General features: G+C 44.7%; 1 protein-coding gene across 1 annotated transcript in view; it reads right to left on the reverse strand.

Moving 5' to 3' along the window:
- The window catches only part of COL24A1 (collagen type XXIV alpha 1 chain), a 3,617,818-nt gene that overhangs the window by 2,453,527 nt on the left and 1,140,409 nt on the right, over positions 1 to 23,882 (reverse strand). The window contains exon 6 of the mRNA XM_044086026.1: positions 20,458 to 20,511. Within this exon, the coding sequence (XP_043941961.1) occupies positions 20,458 to 20,511 (54 nt within the window). The remainder of the gene's footprint in view (positions 1 to 20,457; positions 20,512 to 23,882) is intronic.

The raw sequence follows: 23,882 nt of genomic DNA on the forward strand, positions 1-23,882 counted from the left end.
AGCACGGAATCCCCCATCTTTTGAAAATCTGAGCTGCTACTGTTTCGTTCAGAGACCACTCGTGAGGAGAGAGAATAGTCCTGCTCAGTCTGTCTGCCAATACATTGGATTTGCCTGGAATATCGGTCGCTACCAGGAAGCGCTTGGTAGCCACTGCCCATTCCCACACCCTCATGCCCTCTCTGCAAAGGGGGTAAGATCTGGTCCCTCCTTGTTTGTTTAGATACCAGACCACCGACATGTTGTCTGTGTGGATGGCGATAATGCCTTGAGGGAGAAACTTGTGGAGGGCTTGTAAGGACAGAAGTACAGCCCTCATTTCCAACACATTGATATGGAGAGATGTTTCGTTGGGAAGCCAAGAACCCTGAACTGACCTGCCCAGACAATGCCCCCCCACCCCGTCTGGGAGGCATCCGTAGTCAAGGTGGCCACCGGAGGGGTATAACAAAGGGTCTTCCCTGATTCAGATTGGATGGCAGAAGCCACCAGCGGAGGTCCCGTTTGCACGTTTCTGTAATCAGTATGTGATGATTGAGGGGGAGATCTTGAAAAGACCATTGTGTCGATAATAGCCACTGGAGAATCCTCATGTGCAACCTTGCCAGAGGAACTAGGAGAACCGTGGCAGACATTGAACCTAAAAGTTGCAGGACCATCCTGGCTGGGGCTTTGGATCTTAGAAGCAGGGCTCGGACCTGATTTTGTAATGTTTGTATCCTTTCGGTAGGAAGGAGGATCCGCATTAATTTTGAGTCTATCTCTGCTCCTATGAATCTTATGCGCTGAGAAGGCAGCAAGACAGACTTTGACCAGTTGAATGTAATTCCCAGGGAAACGCCCAGGGAGATGGTGGCTTGTAGGTTCTCTAGTAGTAGATGCCTGGTGGTGGCAGTCAGGAGCCAGTCGTCCAGATAGGGAAACACTTGGAATCCGACACTCCTCAGGTGAGCAGTCACTACTGCCAAACACTTGGTGAACACCCTGGGGGCTGTGGTGAGACCAAAGGGCAGTGCACAAAATTGGAAATGACTGTCTCCCAGGCTGAAGCGCAGATACCTCCTGGACGCCTGATGTATCGGTATGTGATAATAGGCGTCCTTGAGATCTATGGAGCACATCCAAACATCTTTCTCCAACAATGGGAGAATGGATTGTAAAGTGACCATTCGGAATTTGGACTTCATGACGGACTGGTTTAGTTTGCTGAGATCCAAAATGGGTCTCAGGTCCCCTGTCTTTTTTGGCACTAAAAAGAACCTTGAGTAATTTCCGGATCCGATCTGGTCTGTGGGGACCGGTTGGATGACTCCTTTTTCTAGCAGCTTTGAAGCTTCTACGGCTGCAATTTCCCTTTGACTGGGTGGTGGGTCCGGGATTTTTTTGGACGGTGGGGGTGAGCGTGTAAAGGGAATGGTGTAACCTCCGGCAATAATCCGAAGCACCCATCTGTCCTGAGTAATAGACTCCCAGGCTTTTAGGTGCTTGGCAACGGCACCCGACTGGCTCGAGCAGCACAGCCGGGCAATCCCTCATGGAGTGTGGGAGGCTGAAGAGCCACGAAAGGACTCGCGGTCTCCAGTGTTGCGGGGGCCTCTGCCGCCTCTGGGACGGCGTCTCCCAGAAAAATTTCCCCGTCCTCTGCCTCTGGAAGGGGAATCTTCCTGCTGTTGAGGAAAGAATTTCTGTGATTTGCGGAACCACATCTTCCCTCCTCTTTTAGCCTTGAGATAAGGCCATAAGGGAATGGAAAATCGTGCTCCTACGGCAGATAAAGTCTTTCCCTCCTGCTCACAGCGGGTAAGAGTGTCTTTTACCTTGGGTCCAAACAAAGAGGACCCATCAAAGGGAGCGTCGGCAAAGGAAGACTTGAAGGCCTCCGCGAAATGACACAAACGGAGCCAGGCTTGTCTTCGTAGAGCCACGCCTGTGCCTGCAGCTCTGCCCGCCCCTTCGGCCGCATATGAAATGAGCCTCATGGACGAGTTAGAAATCGAGGTAAGGATAGCCAACTGAGAGCTAACCGACTGGGCTAGCTGCTCAGGTAGGTTACCTGAGAGGGAGTCTGAGAGCTCCTTGACCAGATCCCTCTGTAGTCTGGTGAAATGTGCCAAATAATTCAGGGACCTCAGAGTAAAGGCCGCTGAAGGCAGGGTGCGCTTCCCGTACCGGTCCATGCTCCTAGACTCCTTATTAGGAGGATGAACGGACGTTGAAGCCTCTGCCACGTCCTGCTGGGTAGCAGATGCCACCACCATGGCATCTACAGCCACGCCTTTTGTTAAGAACTCCTTCTCGGGTGGGGTAGACAAAAATTTGTTAGGGCGAGAAGGCACTGGTTCCACAGTATCTGGATGTTCCCACGCCCTCCGACAAACCAAATCCAGGAGCTCGTCGAAGGGCGGAGACACCCAGGAGGCAGAGGGCTGAGCCCCGAAGGCCTTGAGGAACACCGACTCATCAGCGGAGGGGGGTTTGGAATTCCAGCCGCCTCGTTGCTTGAGGATCTCTAGAATGTCTGCAAATGAGACATCATCCGAGGACGACTTTGGGGACCCCTCCGCATCATCAAGATCAGTGTCCGATGTAAGAGACTCATCGGGGGAGTCCACGTGCTTCCTCTTGCACGATCTCTTCCTTAGGGGCTCCTCCGAAGACAACTCCGAAAGACCCTCAGGAGGAGGGAACCCCAGTGGGGGTAACCTCAGGCCCCGGGGCTCCGCTGCCTAGAGACAGGGGAACTACCAAAGACCCAGTCTCCATGCCCAGGGAAGGTGCCGGTAAAGCCGTAGAGATGGCCGAAGAAGATTTGGCCAAGGCACTCCTCATAGCTCTGAAGGCCGGACCCCCAGAATCCTGGGAGGGTCCAGTCTCCGGAGCCATGATAGCAGACGGAAGTCCCGCGGCCGAAGCACCGAGAGGGAGGCTTGGAACCGACAGCATTGGTCCCGAAACGTCACCCCCGGGCCCGGCCAAAGAAGTCCGTGTGCTAAACTCGGACCCGAAGGCCGGGGTTGGAGTAAGGGTCGGAGCCGACCCTAGGATCTCTACTGGCTCCATCAGCACCTGCTCCGACGGAGCCGAAGCGGTCGGAGGAGGAATGGCAATGGAATGGGCTATCGGCTCCGAAGCCAATTGGGTCGGAGCTGAAACAAATTTCTGAAAGACTGGGGACTGGAAAAGCCTTTGGAGTACCCTGTCTATGTCCGAATCTGACATCCTTGATGACCTGGAAGAGACCGAACGGGTCCGAGTAGGCCTCTCCAACGGCTCCAAGGGACTAGGGGACCGGCTCCGAATCGACTCGATAATTATCGGCGCCGGAGTGTCCAAACCAATTTCCATCGGTGCGAAGAGGGCTTCGGCGCCGAGGAGGAAGTGTCTGAGCGGACAACCTTCATCGGCTCCAAGATCAGTGGAGCCGATGAAGATGACCCGCCTCTCGAGGCCCCAGCCGTCGGCTCGAGCAGAGGAGTCGAGGCTGGAGGCATCGAGGCAGACCGTTCCGCCTCGGCTCGAAGTCCGTGGAGCGAAGGAGAAGCCTGCCTATGTCTTTTGGCGGTCGGTTCCGACGGGCTGGTCGGAGCCGACGCCCTTTTCTTCTTTGCAGGAGAAGGAGAGGAAGCTAAAGCCTCTTCAAATGAGGGTTTAATAAGGCCTTTTAATATAAGTTTATTTTTCCTCTCTTGGAGGACCCTCGAGGAAAACGCGTGGCACATGCTACAGGACTCCTGCAAATGTTTGGCGCCCAAACAGTACACACAGAGAGAATGGTCATCTGTTATTGACATCTTGAAACTGCACTTAGTGCACTTTTTAAATCCTGAAGGCCTAGGAGCCGCTAAATCAAACACACTAAATATCACAGAAAAAATTCTCTTTTCTTTCTTTTTTGAGAACCGTTTTTTTGAGAACCAAAGGCTGTCACAAAAATAACTAAATGGATCCAAAAATCCCTAAATAAACGGACTTGAACAACAACGGACTGACAGGGGAAGGCCCTTCAACTCAAAGGGGACCTCTAGTCAGAAAAACGCAATCACCACACAAATATTAAAACAGAAAATATCCACTCATACACAAAAACACGAGATAGCTGTTAAAACAGCTTTTTGTTGAATTTTTAGGAAATTCCTGACAGGAAAGTAAGTGAAGAAAACACTACTTAGCTCAGCCATCTCGAGACCACGTCTTTGCTTGTTAGCGGCAAACGAGATCTGGGGGACTGGTAGTGGTGCATCCTGGGATATAGTAAGCTCAGCCAATAAGAGACTTCGCTCTTTGGCATAAGCGTGCCGAGTCTCGGCTCCGAACCCATCAGTCAGAATGTAGGCGAGATAGGATCACATAACATCAATTGTTTATTATTCATATGTTTTCCATTAATCTGATTTTTGTCATTTACTGCTTTGCCTTGATGTAAAAATAAATAAAAATTATTGAAAAAAAAAAAGAAATGGCAGCAAGTTTAACACGGACTGTGGCTGCTGCAGCTCCTTTACTGAAGATCATAGTCAAGAACTCTAGTATAGAGGCCATAGGGGCTTGGTAAGGATCAATATTGTTATTAGAGGCCCATATAGAAAAAAATTTCCATTTGCTAAGGTAAAGCTTCTTTGTAAAGGATTTATGAGAGGATAAGAGAATTTGCTTCATCTCACTGGAAAGGTTATGGAACCTGATGGGAATTGGAGCAGCCAAGCTGTCAGCTTCAGAGACTGCAGAGAGGGATGGAGTTCTCCCGACGAGTGCATCAGAAGGTCCACAACTGGGCCCAGAATCCAAGGGTCTTCCAAAAGATGAAGTCGAAGGAAGGGGAACCATATCTGACGAGGCCAATGAGGGGCTATAAAAATGATAGTCCTTTCCAGAGATTTTGCTCTCTGTAGAACCTTGGGTATCAACGGGATTGGCGAAAAAGCATAGAGGAGACCCGGAGGCCAATTGTGAACAAGTGTGTCCCTTGGGGCTTCTCCCAGTGGGGGAATCAGGGCGAAGTAGCTTTTGCATTTTGTGTTCATGTGACTGGCAAAAAGGTCGCAGCAAGGCTGGCCCCACCTGCAGAATATCCCGTCCGCTATTTCTTTCTTAAGGGATCATTCATAGGGCAACAAAATTGCCCTGCTCAGCTTGTCTGCTATCATGTTGGATTTCCCCGGGATGTGCATTGCTACCAGAAAGCGCTGGGATGTCCTATCGTGACATGAAGTGTGGTCAACCACCACTGAAGATCCTTTTTGCAGGAGTTTGTGATCATTATCAGGTGAGACATGGGGAGCTCTTGGTAAGACCACTGAGTGAACAACAGCCATTGCAGTATACACGTGCATGCGACCCAGCGGTATGGCCAGAATTGCTGCTGCCATTATACCAAACAATTTTAGAACTTTTGATGCTGGAGCCTTGTTTTTGGATATCAGAATGTGGACCTGCTGACGGAGTAGTAAGACTCTTTCTACTGGAAGTCTTTGCGTGGTGGTGGTGGTGGTGTCCAGTTCTGCTCCGATAAAGACAATATGCTGTGATGGCGATAAGGCAGATTTTTCTGAGTTTATCGTAATGCCCAGCCGGCTACAGAGTGACATAGTGGATTCCCTGGCTTGAATGAGATGATGCCTGGTGGTGGCAGTGAGGAGCCAGTCGTCTAGGTACGGACACACCTGGAATCCTAAATGTCTCAGGTGAGCCGTGACCACTGCCATGCATTTGGTGAACACTCTGGGGGCTGTAGTGAGAGCAAAGGGCAGGGCACGAAACTGGTAATAATTGGCTCCCAGCTGGAAGTGCAGATGATCCCTGGATGGCCTGGCCATTTTTATGTGGTAGTACGCATCCTGGAGATCTATCGAGCACATCCAATTGTCTTTCCTTATGAAGGTAAGAATCAACTGAAGTGTGACCATCCGAAACTTCTCTTTCTTTACAGATTTGTTTAGACTGCTGAGGTCCAATATAAGTCTCCAGTCCCCTGTCTTTTTTGGAACTAAAAAGAATCTTGAGTGAGTTCCAGATCCTGTCTGGTCTGCTGGGACTGTTTGGATGACTCTTTTTCTTAGCAACGTTTGGATCTCTACTGTTGCTTGTTCCATGTAACTGGGTAGAACGTCCAGGATTTTCCTTGTCGGTGGAGGGGGTGTGGCGAATGGAATGAAGTATCCTCTGGAAATGTTACTTTGTACCCAGTTGTTGTTTGTTATTTTGAGCCAGGAGTCTGGGTACAAAGATAAGCAATGCCCGACTGCCTCCAGAGCAGGACAGTTGGGCCTCCTTTCAGGAGCGCTGATAGGGCTTCCCAAAGAAGTGGTCTCTGTCCTGACCTTTATCATAATTGACAAAATTGTTGGCAATAAGCACAACAAAACTGGATTACACTCCATTCTGAACACCAAAGAAAAAAGTGGATAATCAAACTGGGGGGATTATTCCCACCTGGTCTCAATGAAATCTTTGATTGAACTTAATTAATTAATAATGAGTATATGTGTGTATAAATATCCTTGTTCACCACTATGTATGTAAGTAACACTGAGGAAGGCTGTGTTTGTTCCTGCCGAAACCGGTTTGTTTTTTCTCTCTTGTAATGATTTAATTTTCATTACAACTAAATTTGGAATACTGTATGCTGGCTCTGTGTGTTTTTTTGCCTTCCCATATCTAGCCAAGATCCTGGAGTCTATGTTAGGAGGATAGATAGAAGAGGAAGTTTCTGACATTTCCTTTTTGGTGGCTGTCACCACTACCATGGCATCACTGGCACACCTTTGGTCAAGAAGGATTTACCCTGGGGGACAGATATGAACTTATTATGACTCCTAGGGGCAGGCTCCATAGTATCTGGAGACTCACACGCCCTTTGTGAGACCAGCTGCATAAGCTCATCAAAGGGCAGAGACACCCAAAGGTGGAGGGCTGAGACCCAAAAGCCTTCAGGAGAGCCAACTCATCTTCAGTTGGGTTTGTGGACTGCCAGTCACCCCTCTGCCTAAGGATTTCAAGTATCTCTGCAAATCAGATATCCTCATAGGGGGACCGTGGGGACCCTTTTGATTCATCCAGGTTGGTATCAGATGTTAGGGACTCCTGAGGGGAGTCTAGATGTTTCCTCTTACAAACTCTCTTCCTGGGAACCTCATCAGTGGGGGTTTCTGGTGAGGTCTCAGAAGAGCAAGGGCCACCCAATGGGGCTTCCTGAGGCTCTGGGTCTCTACACTTGGCCAGTTTCTGTTTAGCAGAAGTAGACACAGGCGCTTTAGGGGAGGAAGAAGCCAGATCTGAGGTTGAGGATGTCTTACAAGACATAACTCTCCTCATGGCATCGAAGGCACCCATGCTCCGATGCAAGGGAACTGACAGATCCGAGGAAACCGTCGATACCCCTGGCACCGGGACAGTGGGCTCCAAGCCAGAGGTAGGAGACGAGCTCATCTGAGCTGAAACCATGAGAGGCAGAGTCGGAACTGGCAAGTCGGTCCGACTATCCTCTCCAGACCCGACTAGAGACTGTCGGCTCCTAGAGTCCTCGGTCAGCACAGAGGATGTCAGAGTGAATGGAGCCGAAGACACTGGACCAGGCATCGGCTCCAAAGGCTCCACAATTAACAAGTCCGACTCCTCTGGCTCCGAAGGACCAGTATGGCTCGGAGGAAGAAGAGTTGTAGCTGGCATAAGGGTCTTCGGCTCTGAAGCCACTTGGGTCGGAGCCAATAAACTTTTAGCAAAGGCTGGTGACTGTAACAGCTTCTGCACCACATGATCCACATCCAGATCAGAAAGGCTAATAGAGGACCAAGATGAACAGACCGAAGGTGGTACCAATTGTAATACAGGAGACTTAGGTATTTCGGATACCGATTCCAGGACTGCGGACCGGCTCAGAAAAGATACGACTGTCAGCTCAGAGGTCTGTGGAGTCGAAGTCGAAGATTTCTTAAATTTTTTTGTCTCAGAACTCTAAGAAGACTTTGAGGACTTGCTGGATCCATCTTGGTTGCTCAAAGCTTCCTGGAAAGAGGGTTTTAACAAACTTCTGTCTATTAACTTCCTCTTTCTCTCTTGAGGGACTCTGGAGGATAAAGAGCGGCATATGGAGCAGCTATCCTGTAAATGTAAAGCTCCTAAACAGTACACACAATTAACATGACTATCAGTGACAGACATCTTTTGGCCACATTTGGGGCACTTTTTAAAACCAGACTTAAGATGTTTGTCCTGGTCAACAATATTTTACCACAAACAGTATCAAGCAAAATTACTGTCAAAGTGAACTATTCGAAAATTGAGCAGTACACAGTCAAAAAGCCCTTTAAAAAAAGCACAATTGGGCTAAAGTCACACACACACACACACACACACACACACACACAATATTTATCTTAAAGATAGATAAATTATTAAACTGTGACAGAAAACTATGTCTAAAGGCACACAATATAGATGCTAAGCAGACTATAACTAACAATAAAGATAGCTGCTAAATAAAACTCTAAACTAACTTTATCTAAATCCTAAGTGTCACAAAGGTCATTAACTAAGCACACTCTAAATGCAATAAACTATCTAAATATTCCAAGCTTGTGACAAAAAGGTCACTGAATAACCAGTTTTTGAAACTAGGCCTAGAGAAAAAAGGCCAACTAGAAATTACTAACAAAACACACAACAAGGGAAAGGGAATTACACTAATAAGCTATAATAGCTTATAAAAAAATGATCTAAAGCTAATACTAATCACAAATATCAATATAATAGTCAAAAGTTTGAAAAAGTAAGGTTTTACTGGCCTGAGCTAATGAGGACCTCCGATCTGTTGCAGCGGCAAACTAGATCTGGGGTAACTCCAGGTGCATCATGGGATATGGACTTGGTCTCGAGCTATTTGAAGACCTCGAGCTTTGTAGTAGGCCGACTCGTAGCCGAGGGATCAGCTCCGAACCCATCAGTAAGAATGAATGGTGAGATAGAGCAACTTCACATTAATGCTTCAGAACTGAACCAAATGCAGCAACCCTAGAAGAGGCATCAGCTGCACCATAGCTGCATTTGACTGAATGGCGAGCAACTTGCGAAGTGAAGCCCAACAGGGAAAGGGCAGAAGTCTTCCCCTCAGAGTCAAGAAGGACAGAAACCAACATTGAAACCTGCAAGAGGAAGGACAAAATATACCTGTCCACATGGGTCTGGTAGTTAATAGCTCTAAAGGACAAAGTGGCAGAAGTTTAAACCTTCTTACCCAATCTTTCCATGGCCCTATGGTCTTTATCAGAAGGTAGCAGCTTGGTTGAGGGAAAAAAGCTGGATGGCTTGTCAGAAGAAACAGAGACACTACAAAAGTGACAGCAGCAGGGCATTTATAAAGAAATTTATACTCCCTTAGATACCTTGTAGAACCTATCTTGCTTTTTTGGTACAGGAGGCTGAGAGTCAGGGGCTGCAGAAGCTGCAGAAAAGGTATCCAAAATGGCAGCCAGAACTGGTGGAATAGAAGATGGTTTGGTAGACTCCATCTGCGGGAGCTCATAGTACCTTTTTTGATTACCAGAGATCTGGGAACAATCACATTTAAAATATTCCATCATATGGGCAGTGGTATCCAAGGCGAGCTCTTAAAAAAGGGGAGTCTGGACTTAAGGAATACTCTTCCTCTAAACAGTAGTTCAAGGGGAAGGGATTTGGGAAGAGTAGGCTAAGGCTTTTTCCCCAGAGTCCAGATCTTGGCCCCACCAAAGAACTAACCAACTATCGTTCCATAGCCATACTTTCTCCCCTCGGAAAAATTTTAGAAAAATGCATCCACAACCAGCTCATAACCTACTTGCTTAACAATAACCTCCTTTCCAACTCTCAATATGGATTCAGACCAAAGCACAGTACCAGCACTGCCCTCCTAACCTTCACTAACACCATCCACCATCTCATGAATGAAGGCCAGTATGTCTCTTCCATATTTCTTGACATGTTTAAAGCCTTCAACACCGTATTCCACCAGCTTCTACTAAATAAACTATCTTCCTATGGCCTTAGTTTACTCTCTCTAACTTGGTTCCACAGCTATCTTTCCAACCATCAACAAGCTACATAGTCGGAAATCTCTCTTTCCCCCTACTCCCCATCTCTGTGGGGGTACCCCAAGGTTCTATTCTCGGTCCACTTCTCTTCATCATATTCACAAACAACCTCAGTACAGCAACCCAACATGCCTCCATACTTCAGTATGCGGATGATGCTACCCTTATCTGCTCTGCCCCCTCACCCCAAGAAAAATCTTCTTTTCAGGACACCCACTATCAATCACCTCTGCAAATGGTACCAAAACTGCCCCCACTAACCACACAAAACTTTTAGCTGTCACCACAGATGGCAACCTCAAATTTGACATACATATTGCCCAGACCATCAAAAAAGTTCCTATCAAACTAGGCACCCTATATAGAGCCAAACCATTCCTAACTCCCAATGCCAGGCTAGCCACTGCTCGCACACACCTTCTATCTACCCTTCTCTATGGCTTTCTCATATTTACTAACCCTTGAAAATCTGACCTCAACAACCTAGAATCATGTTACTGTAAAACTGGTAAATTTGCCAGAGCTCCCCAACCTTCGATCTTTCAATCAACTATCCTTAGCCCACAAAATACTCTACCACCCCAACTGCCCTGCCATCTCCTCTTTAGTTCAACCTAAAACTAACTGCAGATAGTACAGTTGTGTACACTTACCATAAATGTAGATGTTTGAGTGTATTCATTATTGCAGTCATCACGAGAGTTATCTGCCTGCAGGTAGCCCTCAGTTAGCCCGAATACCAGAGACTTAGTATTTCTGCATCGGTTGCTGTCGCTCCAGGACTGATGTCAGGTCATCGGGGGTATAAAAACAGGCAGCCGATGCCATTACATCAGTTTTTCTTGCCCCAAATATCAGGAGACCCCTAATAGGGAACTAAGTTATGGTGGAGGAAACACCACCAATAAAAAGTAAATACCAATACCAATACCCTTGAAAGGGGGGAGTAACAGGCAAATAGAGAGAGAGAGAGAAACCAGGGGGTTGGAGGGAGGGAAACCAGGACTGCAACAGTGAATACACTCGAACATCTACATTTATGGTAATTGTACCCAACTGTACTATGTTCTTCGTGTTTCACTGTTGCAGTCATCACATTTAGGTGGATTCCCAAAGCTGAAGAAGGGTGGAGGAAGTCAAAAAGAGTTAGGGCTGGCTAGAATGCCCTGCAGGATTGCTACTGCAAAGCCTGCCCTGGAATTGGAGAAGATAGGCAAATGGTAGTGCTTGGTGAAAGTGTGTACCGAACTCGAGGTAGCAGCTTCCAGGATGTCCCCGGTAGGGATTCCCCTGAGAAATGCTGTAGAGGTAGATGTTGCCCTAATGGAATGTGTTCTGACCCCCAGTGGAGTTGGTTTCCCATGGTGCTTGTAGCAGAAATGGATGCAATGTGCTATCCATTTAGACATTGTTTGCTTAGAAATGGCCTTGCCCTCTGCCCCTGTTGCAAAGCTGACTAGTAACTGGTCTGATTTTCTGAAGGGCTTAGTCCTATCCAGGTAAAATCTGAGCTGTCTGTGCACGTCCAAGGAGTGCAGAATCCTTTCCCCTTTATTTTGAGGATTATGGAAAAAGGCTAGCAAATGTATGGATTGGTTGAGAGCCACACTGGACACCACTTTAGGCATAAAGGAAGGGTTTGTCCTGACAGAGACCCTGTCAGCATGGAAAATAATGAAGGGCTCCACAGCCATAAGTGCTTGTAGTTTAGACACTCTTCTAGCTGAAGTGATGGCCAGAAGCAATGCTGTTTTCCAAGAGAGGAATTTTAAGTCTCTGTCGCTGCAGGCTCAAAGGATGGAAGTGTGAGCTTTTCCAGTACAAAGTTTAGGTCACAAGCAGGGGTGGGTGCTCTCCTTGGTGGCCTTACGTTGTTTGCCCTTCTCAGGAACTGTTTGATAAGAGGGTGCAAGAAGAGAGGTGGCTCAGTGTTGTAATGAGCCGAAATGGCTGAGGCATGTATCTTAATGGAAGGGAAAGACAGGCCTTTGTGGAGTAGATCTGCTAAGTAAACCATTATTAAAGGCATGGAGAGCAGAGTTGTGTCCTCTCCTTTAGACAGACTCCAGGAGCAGTACCTTTTCCACTTAACCACATAGGATTTCCTTGTACTGGGTCTTCTAACTTCAAGAATGACATCCAGCACCTGCTTGCTTAGAGTTGCTGGGGTAGGATTCAAGGGATAAGCCAGGCTGCAAGATTTAGGGTTTGCAGTTGCAGAAGCAAAATCTGCCCCTCCTGCTGAGATAGCAGGGTAGGGTTCTGGTGTACATGCCATGTCAGGCTGCACAGGAGTGGGTACCAGTGCTGGCGTGGCTAGTCCGGGGCAATCAGAATTGTCCTCGGTCTGTCCCATCTTATTTTGAGTAATACTCTTGAGAGAAGGGGCAGAGGTGGGAATGCATAAATTGAGAGATTTACCCACTGGAAAGATAGGGCATCCACATTCCAGGCCTTGCTGTGAGGGTTCCTGGTGCAGAATCTGCTGAGCTGGTGGTTGTAGGGGGAGGAAAAAGGTCCACCTCTGGGGTCCCCCATTTCTGAATCAGAATGTTGAAGGTGCTGGGCTCTAACTGCCACTCGTGTGGGTCTAGGAGATTTCTGCTTAAGTCGTCTGCCAGTGAATTTTGTTTGCCTGGCAGGAATTGAGCAGATGGACTTGCATGTCCAAGTCCATGTTCCACAGGGCATGGCTAACATGCAGAGTGGGTAGGAATGGGTTCCACTCACTTGTTGATGTACCACATAACTGAGGTGTTATCTGTTTTTATTAGTAGTTGTCCTAGTAGGGATCTGAAAGCTGTCAGGGCGTTCTTCACGGCTAGCATCTCTTTTTGGTTGATGTGCAGATGAATTTGACTTGGGCTCCAGTGGCCCTGAATGCATTTGCCTCCATGTGTGCTCCCCAGGCATAGTCTGATGCATCTGTGGTTAGGGTCTGGGCAGTGTGAGGTTGAGTAAAGGGCAGTCCCTTGTTGTGGTTGCATGCTTCTGCCCACCAAAGAAACTCTGTCCTTAGACAGGGTATGATAGGAATGACTGTTTCCAGGTTCTGAGAATGTTGGCACCAAAGACATTTTAGGTACCACTGATGTTTCCTCATATGCAGTCTTGCATATGGAATTAGCAGTATACATGAGGCCATGAACCCGAGGGCCTGCAGTATTTTCCTTGCGGATAGCTGGGTTCTGGTGGCCATTTGTTTGAAGTAGGCTGTCAGATAGACTTGTTTTTCTGAAGTGAGGAATGCCATCTGGGATGCTGTGTTCAAGCTTGCTCCCAGGAATACAATCTTTTGACTGGGCACCAGTTCTGATTTCTTTTCACTGATGGTGTACCCCAGGGAAGTGAGAAGGTTCTTCACAAATGTCAGGTGCTGCAACAGCAATTCCTGATTGTCCGCCTGAATTAGGCAGTCGTCCAAGTACGGGTAAATGGTAAATGTGGATAGTTCTCTGCCTGCAGTATGCAATGGCTGGAGCCAGGCATTTTGTGAATACTCTGGGTGCAGAGGATAAGCCAAAGGTAAGTGCAGAGAACTGATAATGCATAGATCCCGCCCTGAAATGTAGATACTTCCTGCACAACTCCCTCATAGGGATGTGCAGATAGGCTTCCTTTAAGTCTAGGCTGACTAACCAGGCATCCCTGGCTAGCATAGGTAGAAGTTGTTGCAGGGTAAGCATATTGAATTTTGATACCACCAGGAAGGTGCTGAGAAATGAAAGATCCAGGATTGGGCACCAATAGCCCTCTTTTCTGGGTACCAGGAAAAGTCTGGAATAGAATCCTTGACCTATCTGTTTTGCTGGAACCGGCTGAATAGCCCTGATGGAGAGAAGGGATAGGACTTGGCTTTTTGCCACTGGTTTGGAGGAAGGTCTGGGAACCCTTTTGGGGTTGGCAGAGAATGGAAATTGAATTTGTACCCCTGGGATACAATGTTGAGGACCCATCAGTCTTTTGTGATGGACATCCAGTTTTTTGCATGAAGGGCAAGTTTTCCTCCTAGGGGCACAAGCAATATGGCAGAGGTGGGGAGTGGAGTAGAGAAGTCATTATGAGTTTTTCCCGTAAGGAGGTGGCTTACCACTCCCTGCTTTGAGGGTGTGGGCACTCCATTGCTTAGATCCCTGCATACCCTGAGACTGTAGTCTGGGTGTTCTGTTTCCCCTGGGTCTGGTTTCAGATGGCCTGGAGGGGGCTGCAAAGCACCAGTTTTTGGAGGGGCAATGCCTACTGAATCTAGGAGGTTGCACTTGTAAGAATTCTTTAACTGTCTGCATAGATTTAGCGTTTTATTCCATCTTTTTAAGAACCTCTTCTGCTTTGGTGCCAAACAAACTGCCTTGTTCAAAGGAGCGTCTAGTAACTTTGATTTGACATAGTCTAGCAAGGTCTGCTCCTTAAGAACCAGTGACTGCTGCCCTGCAAGATGCTTCTAGGGCGTCAAAACCACACTGCAAAGTATGCTTGCTGACTTGGCTTGCAGAGTGCATAAGCTCCTGCAATTCTTTACTTTCTGCACGGTCTGTAAAGGTTGCTACTTTATATTTAATAAGTTCCATAATATGTTGCTGGTACTTCAGCATGTGAAACTGACAATTCAATGCCCTAATGGCAAGAGTTGCAGAAGTATATAGGGAGGGTGGCCTAATGGTTAAGGTGTTTGCCTTACAAACACAAAGTGCAGGGTTTGAGTCTCACATGGGAAAATTGGCTAGGCTTAAAATGGCTTGCAAGGGCAGTAAGCTTAGTACTAATCTATGAACCTATGAACCTATATACCTTCTTACCCCATATGTCCAAAGCTATGGAATCCCTGCCCGAAGGGGTGGGATTCTTGGCTGCAGTTGCTTTGACACCTTCAGGCCCCTGGGAAATGATCTCTGCGTCAGCAGTAGGGTTCTTCAAAAGAAATGTGTGAGTGTCAGGTACTCTGTAATACCTGTCTGGTTTCCTAGGGGCAGGGGGGGTAAAGTATCAGGAGTAAGACTGGATTCCATAAAGACATCATCAACAACATCCAGGACTGGGGGGTATTGTTAAAGGCCTGTTCTGTGGCAAATCTAGAAATTCTCTGAGTCTCTTTTTGGACTGAGGATAGTCTTGGCATTCAAAATGCTCTCTTAAAGTATGTAAGGTTTCACCAAAAGAAAAATCCTCTGGAGGAGAGGCAGAGAGAATGGATTCCTCTGCATCTGAATCCTCATAAGCAGATAAGGGCATGTCTTCATAATCACATACCTCAGTGTTATCAGACTCCTGGTCTGTTGAAGCTGCAGGGGCCTGGTCTCTTTTTCTCTTAGCAGGGGAAGGCTGACTTCCCCTAAACAGCATAGTAAGGGCTACTGACATTCTAAGCATTTGTCGTTGTGGCAAGGGAGCAGGTGCATGTGCTTTGTTCGCTGGTTTTCTAGGCTTAGTACATACTCTTGGCCTTAGAAACGTAGTAGTTTTGGATAAAAATGAAGTCATCGGTTTGAGTCGAAAATCTGTAGTGCGAAGAACTGCCTCATAAGCCTGTGCCTACTCAATGGCTCCAGAAAAATCCGCAGGTTCCATAGTCAAAGAAGAGTCTCGCAGCATGCCAGACTCCGAATGGGTCTCGGTAAAGGTCTGTGAATCCACTGAAGCGGGCATCAGGGGCTGCAAAAGCACCTCACTGAGTACTGGCGAACTGGCGACTAGCTTAACAGAAGTGTCGTTGGCAGCCTGGACCTGTGCTGTCTGTCTCTGTCTTTATCCTTACGTTTTTTTCGGAATATCGGTAGTCGGATGGCTTACCAAATCCATTTCAGAATACGGAGAGTGAGAGCAAAAGAATTTAGTGACAATGAGAGCCCGATGACGAATGGTTCGGGTGTTGAACAAGGCACAAAACCGACAGCGAGGTACGTTGTGGTCTGGGCCTAAACAGGTGACACAGTAAGAATGAAAATCTCTGTGTGGTACTTGCTTTCCACAGGCAAGACAATTGTTAACTTTTTCTGACATCGGTTAGAGCAAGAAAAAAGGATCCCCAACAGGGTACCTAGCTTTAGAAGACGTCAGGACTATGAAATTTGTAAACGAAAACTCAGGTAGCGGCCAACCGCCACTTGCGAACTGCTTCATCTTCGGCCTCCTCAGCAAGAAAGACTGATGTAATGGCGTTGGCTGCCTGTTTTTATACCCCTAATGACCTGACATCAGTCCTGGAGCGACAGCAACTGACGTAGTAATACTAAGTCTCTGGTATTTTGGCCAACTGATGGCTACCTGCAGGCAGATAACCCAAGTGTGATGACTGCAACCGTGAAACACGAAGAACATCCCTTAGATCTTCCAACAAGCTCCTACTAAAAGTATCCAGCTCCCACAACCAACAAGGTGATTCCCTCTATTCACACAGAATAGCCAAACTCTGGAACACCCTTCCAGACACAATAACAAAAAATCCAGTACATAACCAATTCAAATAATTTCTAAAAGAACACCTCACCATTCACTGACTGTGCTCCTGCCTCTCCTCAGGTTAATCTACTTCCCCACCCTTAGTTATCTTTATCACCAGACTGTCTAACATCCCTTTTATCTAGTGTTTTCTTTTGTACAGTCTTACTGATTGTATTATATTTACTGCTACTGGCGTTGTTCCTGCAACTGTAATGGTACAGTTTTACTGATTCCATTATATTTACTGCTACTTGTTTGTGTTTGTACTACTGTGGAGTTTTCCCCCTGGGTCTTCACTAGTTAAAAGGACCTTGATTTGTACTGTTTCTAGATACTGTAAAATAATTCTATTGTACTAATGTTTACTGTTACTATGTTTTTGTATATTGTCATATATTACTGTAGAGCTTTTCTCCCTGGGTCTTCACAGAAAACAGGCCTCTGGCCCAATCAGACATACCCGGTCAAAAAATGTAATAAATAAATAAATTATAAGTAAATAAATAAATCTTCAGCTGAGGAATCCAATTCTTTAAGGCCTCTTGACAGGAGTGGAAGACCAGGGGTGATCAGGAACAGAGACCCCTAGAGGTGGTTTCAAGGCCATCAAAGTATTAAATAAACCCTTAGTGAAATCCTACTATTCATACTTGAGATCCAACACAACGGGGGAAATATGCCTTGTCTTCTATTTCTTTTTCTGCGGGATGACTGCTCTAAACACCACCAGAGTGTCCAACCCCTGATGCGACTCTATAATAGTGGTAGGAATTTCCTCCTTCACTAAAAGATGAGGAATCCCTCTCAGTCCTTTGGATATTATCAGCTGAGGTTCCCCATCAACGCCAGGTACAAATGTCTGAAAAGTCTCCAAGGATGTGCAAGAATATGGATCCATGTCAGTCTCCGATGAGGTTGCAGCACAGGATTCTAAAGCAAGATCTGGGCAGTCTACAGGGTTTTCACAAGCCTCTAGAGAGATATCCAAGTGAAGCTTGACAGCAGCCAAATTGAGCCTAACTTCTTTTAGCCTTTTAGCCTTTTTGGCATATGGCTGGCTCTGCCATAGCACCCTGAGCCAACAGCTTAAGACATTAGTTCTCAAGGTATATGGATAAAGAGGACAGGCAACTATGTAGGGTCTTAGACACAAATACCTAGCAGGTAGTACATTGTGCATGACCGTGGGAAGCATCCAAACAAAAATACACTGGTTGTGATAGTCTTTATGGTAAATACACTGACATTTTCCCTTTCTGAATGACAAGAACATAATACTAAACAAAAATAAAAAGGAAGAGAAGAAACCCCAGTGGGGACCTTATATGAAAAAAATGGCTTGGTAACCAGCACAGCAGAAAGACACTTAGACTGATGCATGATAATGGCATTTGGACTGGTAGTAAACAAGTTCTGAGTTTCCATCCATAAGTGTCCTTTATGCCCTACATTTTGTACAGGGCACCTGTGATGTATGGAGCCTATAAGAGCTAAATGCTTTGGTCTATTAGCTGGATGTTAGGCTATCCTTGGCAGGAGATCCCTTAGGTGATATAGAAAGACATCTATTATGCCTCACTACAAGGATCTGTGCTTTGATATATATATATATATATATATATATATATATATATATCTATAAAAATACATATATATATATATATATATATATATATATATATATATATATATACACACACACACATATATATATATATGTCCCTCAATGACCCTCTTCAAGAAGAATCTTGACGTTTGGATGGGAGATCGTAAATTTACCCCTAGGATCTCTTCTGTGTCACTGCTAGACAGAGACACGGTAAACTAATCTTAAATGGGCTATCTTCTGTGACCTACTATACAGAGGCACAGTCAACTAATCTAAGAAGGGTGGTGAAAGCCAAACACACTCTGGCTAGGCTTGTAAATGCCCTAGGGCAGATAGCCTAGTATGAACCTATGAACCCATATATATATATATATATATATATATATATATCTACAGATATATACGTACAGATAGCAGATATGCATTTCTCAATTTATCTGTATACACAATTAGAAATACAAGCTTTTTTTGTAATATATATTTGGAGCTTTCCTCCCCAGGATCTTCTCAAGCAGACATCCCACTGAACGAATGTAAATAAATAAATAAATACATAAACAAGATGTGGTACAATTTAGCATTTGAATTACTTATTGTTTGGCTAGCAAGTTAATGACAGTCATAAATGCATACATTAACAGACCATAGTTCATTCTTTTTAGCAAAGAGAAACATCCTGCATTCTGTTTGATCCTGAATATTTTAACCACAAACTGAGATGGTACCCAGACAACATTAATGTAAAATACCTCACATGGAAACAACTGCAAAACAGCAATAATAATGAAATAAACAAAAGAAAAAGTACTCTGTGGAACATATGTGCTACTATGAAATTGTGAGATCACAATACAATTACCTTCAGCAGACATACTGAGATAACCATGCAAACATGCAATTCATTATGTATACACATCACTGCAGGATACACATTATACATATCAAATTCAGGATAATACAAGACTTTGTTTCATAAAAGGTACCAGTCACACCAAACAATACAAAGAGTTATTATGGTTGTTAAGTAGCATATTTTACCACTGCATACATATGAAATAAAACAGGACAACTGACATTTGGGATATAACACACCAAAATATGGGTTGTTGAGTAATACCCATCTAAAGCTACAACTAGATGAACACAACTGGCCATAGCCTAATCCAGACAAAAAAATGAAAAGGAAAAGAAAAAAGAAAAACAATGCAAAAAATATTTCTTTTAACAATGGCCAATCCAACCTCACCATATTCCCATATATATTCCAAATCCTTGGCCGTACAACCAGAAAGAAAAGGAACAACTTTAAAAAAGTGAATCTTTTCCATCACTGTAATAGAAATAGCATGGCAACAATTTCTTATAACAAACACTAATCAAGTTGCAACTCATCCAGTTAATGATCAACAGGTTGCAATCTTGTCCAGTATAACTCAACTGCTATTAAAACAGGTGAATAAAGTCAGACTTTTTTTTTACTATGGATCTTAATTAAAAAGGAAAAAAAATGATCATGAGTGCCCCCTACTGGTATATACTACTGCTGCTGATCTGGCATTACTGACCTGGGATCTGGCTAGCAAAGTAAACAAAAAACACAGACACAAGCAAGATAAACCAAATGAATGCACATTGTTATAAGCTACAGGTTATAAAAACATAACAAAGCAAAGATTGAAATGCTTCCCACGTAGTACAGAGCTATAATGCAAAGTTAAGATACATGCTAAGGCATGTAGAAAACCCCCAAATGTCTGGATAGCTCAGAGAAGTGTTGCAGCCCTCTAAAAAAACACTACAAAGGGTATACAGGATTCTAAAAGGGTCTATATTAGAACCACAAAAAGTCAGTTCAGCGAACGGGTTTTACACTGAAAATGCCATTCATCGAACTCACTCTAGTGGGGGGCACAGCCCCCCCTGCTAATTATATATACCAACTCCAAGATCGCACTACAGTGAGGAAAGAGCAAATTTTCTGATTTTCACTGTACCGTGATCTCACTATAACAGTTCGCTGAATGGCATTTTCGATGTAAAATGCCATACGCTGAACTGAGTTTTCGGGTTCTAATATAGACCCTGCTAAAATGCTATATGAAGCAAGATTCTCAGGCAAAACAGTAGCCAAAAATGCCTGCAAAATCAGACTTCCTTAGAGGTAATAATGATCACATTCCTCAGTAAATAAATGTTGGCAGATTGTTGATCTACCTTTTTATAAACACAATTGCTAGCAGTAAGCACTGAACATGAAACAGAATAGAAAGCAAAGGTCGCAATGTATCACACAGAACAGACAGACAGACAGACAATACAACTGTATTTATTTCATTAAAAACTCACCTTTTCTCCTGGTGGTGCTTGACCTGGTGATAATCCTGGATCTCCTTTGGGACCCTAAAACATATAAAAGAATAAAATAAAAAATCTGTTGCCAACACCTCCAGCATCACACAATAATGGAACATGAGATTAAACTCTCATTTCTTGGAATCTCTATGTTACATTTCAGAAGTAATAGCTGACATTTTGCAAAAATCATTCCATTTTAAGTCAGAAGTCATTTTAAGGAAACCCTAACGTGGGAGCAGAAAGTACAGTTCTGTAAGCAAACTTACCATAACTGTAGATGGTTGAATAGATCACTGCTACAATGTTCTAAACTATATGGGATGTCCTATCAAGGATCGGACCAGCTGGCCAACTTCCAAAACTTTTGGGCACTTTCCATGCACCACAGCTACTGCCAAGAGCAAGGGAAGTAGTATAAAGGCAGTGGCTAGGGTGACAAAACTTCAGAGCTTTCTTTTCGCATAAGGGGATTACAGCCCTGTTCATAAGGAACCAGGCCAAACGAAATCACACACCCTGTCAAAAAAATAGCAAAAAATTAGGGGAAGGATGAAGGAAGCGGCTACTGCAGCAGTTATCTATTTCAACATCTACTGTTATGGCAAATTTACTTGTAAAATACTACTATGTTCATTATTAGATCACTGTTGCAGTAGCCTAAGCTATACTGAACAAATACTAGGCATTAGTAAGTAAAGGAAGAGAAGAAACTCTCAGTGCATGGGCACACACCTCTTAGATCCTGCCTATATGTAACACAACTAGTCCCATGTGCAAGGGCTGTTCCATAAGGGAGAAGCTCCCTACTCCTGTCACACCAGTGGGGCCACCATAGTTTAGGGAACCAAAATGGCAGATCAATATGGGAGCCAGCCTTACAGGATCAGTTGTTAATATAGGAGAGAGGCAAATAATCACTTCTGAAGACTTTATTCAGCATCTGTTCTTGATCTTCTAATATTCTGCAGCTAATTTTTCAAGGCAGTTCAGTCTCAGGTTCAGCCATATTTTAATGAGCCACTCAACAACATGCTGTTGACAGTGTATAGAAACGACTCTCTTTAACCTACTTTATCTGTTCATGGGTACCCAGAAGCTCATTTGCTGGAAATGTCTAGTAATAGATATGACAAAGCTGCTTAATGTTCATCTTGCAGACCAGGATGGTGGACAGAAGAATTGTGAAGCTGTTCTGTATACTTGTTTATACCTACTTGTATGCTGTCATGTGCAATAATGCACATATGGCCAGATCAGATATATTTCTTCACAGAGGTTTCTGTCATGTAGAAATATCCCTTCTCTCAAAATACAAAAACGTTAAAGCTAACAATAAAAAGTACTGAGGCTAGGTAGGCTTTACCCTTCTTCCAATACATATTTTGGATTTTATCAAAGACATTTTTAACAGTTGTTTTTGTTTGAATGAGCTGTCAAACACATTGCATTTTGGAAACTGTTTTGGAATAAGTGTGTGTCTTTGCGTGTGTGAGCACACACACGTGTGCGTGCTTATGTAGTAGATCAGATATGAGATGCTACCTACTGCCTTCTGCTCACTGACATAATCAACACATAACTAATTTGAGAAATAACAGGACATGTAATGAAACCCATCTCTCTACTTTACAATGCCAAATGTTTCTGAAGCACAGAGGAGTAAATTGCACTCGTATACATCTTTAATACATCTAACCCAAGGAAATGGGAGTGTAACCCACAATAATACATGCAGCCAGCAACTTGGCTTTGTACACTTCAGAAAGTACTCCTTCCCAGACCTCAAAAACTGGGCAGATGTCTTAGCCCACATTACCTTCAAACTGCTGAAACATATGCCTCATAACTTTTTCCAGAAATCTGCAGTTCTGAGAAAGGCAGCAGTAAAGAAATGAGTGCCCTTCCTGACATGGCCTGGACTAGCATTTGTTATTAACATATGGAATAACACTGCTTGCTCTGTGGCATATAGAGCTGATGCCCTGAGTATGACGCAGCAATACCAGGTTCAGTTTGAGATATATGAGCTGGTGAAGCTGTCTCAGGAAGAAGACAAAGATGAGTCACAATCTGTATCCCTCACCAGAAGTGGATGGTTGGACCATGTGTCTTGGGGTAGTCTTCTCCATGTCTCTCTGACAGACAAAAACTCATAAATTACTGGCTTGCTCATATCAGAGTAAAGCAAGTGATGGTATGTAGTCCTATCTTGCCGTAATTCTTGCTGGATGGGTTCGGAGCCAATATTCAGCTCCGACTCGTCCAATACTAAAGCTCGAGAGCTTTTACTGGCTCGAGGCTAGCCCCTATCCCATGCTGCCTCACAGCAATTCCTCAGATCTCGTTTGCCATGAAAGCTTCAAGATTGTGTCTTACTGGTTTGTTGGCTAAGTAAAACTTTATTTACTAAATTTAGTCTTTTTCCTGACTTTTTCTATCCTTTACATACTTAAATAATATTTGTCTCTTGTGTGACTGTTTTTTGAGAGTTTCTGACACATATTCTTCCCCAAGGCCTGTACGGCCTGTTTAAGTTAGAGGGTCGTAGTGCCCGTTTAAGTTAGAGGGCCTTTCCGCCCTGTGTGTGTGTGTGTCTTAAAAAAAAAAAAAAAAAAAAAAAAAAGAGTTATATTCTTCTTTCTTCTGCACTACTTTTTTGTCTGCAGTTAGTAATTAGTTCATAGGTTCATAGGTTGGTATTAGGCTATCGGACCTAGGGCCTATGCAAGCCTAGCCATAACAATTCTCTGGATATTTCTTCCCACAATATTTACTTCTCTGGGCCCCTGTCTAGCTGACTGACTGACTGACATGATCCCCAGGGTGAATTTCCCATCCAATCATCAAGGTTCCTTTTGAAGAGGGCCAATGATGCGCTCTGCTTGACATGTATGGGCAGTCTATTCCAGAGTATGGGGAGTCTCTGGGTCAGGAACCTATCCCTCCAGCATGTTTTGTTCATTGTGATGACAAGGTTTAGATCCCTGGAACGTGTGGCTCTGAGGGATTGGGATTTTTTTAAGTGGAGCATGTCCAACAGCTCAGGGTTTGACATGGCCTTGTATGTTAAGCAGAGATCGCTTCTGAGTAGACGATATGCCACAGAGTATAGCTGGAGTTTTTTTAGACGGTCAGCATATGGCCTCTGCTTTAGGCCTGTGATTCTTTTAGTGAGGTATTTCTGTGGCCTTTCCAGCTGTTGCAGATGTCTTATGAGGTACATACCAAACGGGGCATTACACTCTATAATGGGTCTAATGAGGGATGAGTACAGAGGGACAATGACCTCCTTTTTTCTGGATGAAAAGCCCTTAGTGATGAGGTGTACCACACAGAAGGATTTCCTGACTGTTGTGGCGATGTGGTTATCGAAATTGAGACCACTGTTCACCTGTGTCCCTAAGTCTCTCATCACA

Source organism: Protopterus annectens, chromosome 10.part0, assembly GCF_019279795.1.
Source record: "Protopterus annectens isolate FY-2018-M chromosome 10.part0, PAN1.0, whole genome shotgun sequence".
NCBI classification, from domain to species: Eukaryota; Metazoa; Chordata; order Ceratodontiformes; family Protopteridae; genus Protopterus; species Protopterus annectens.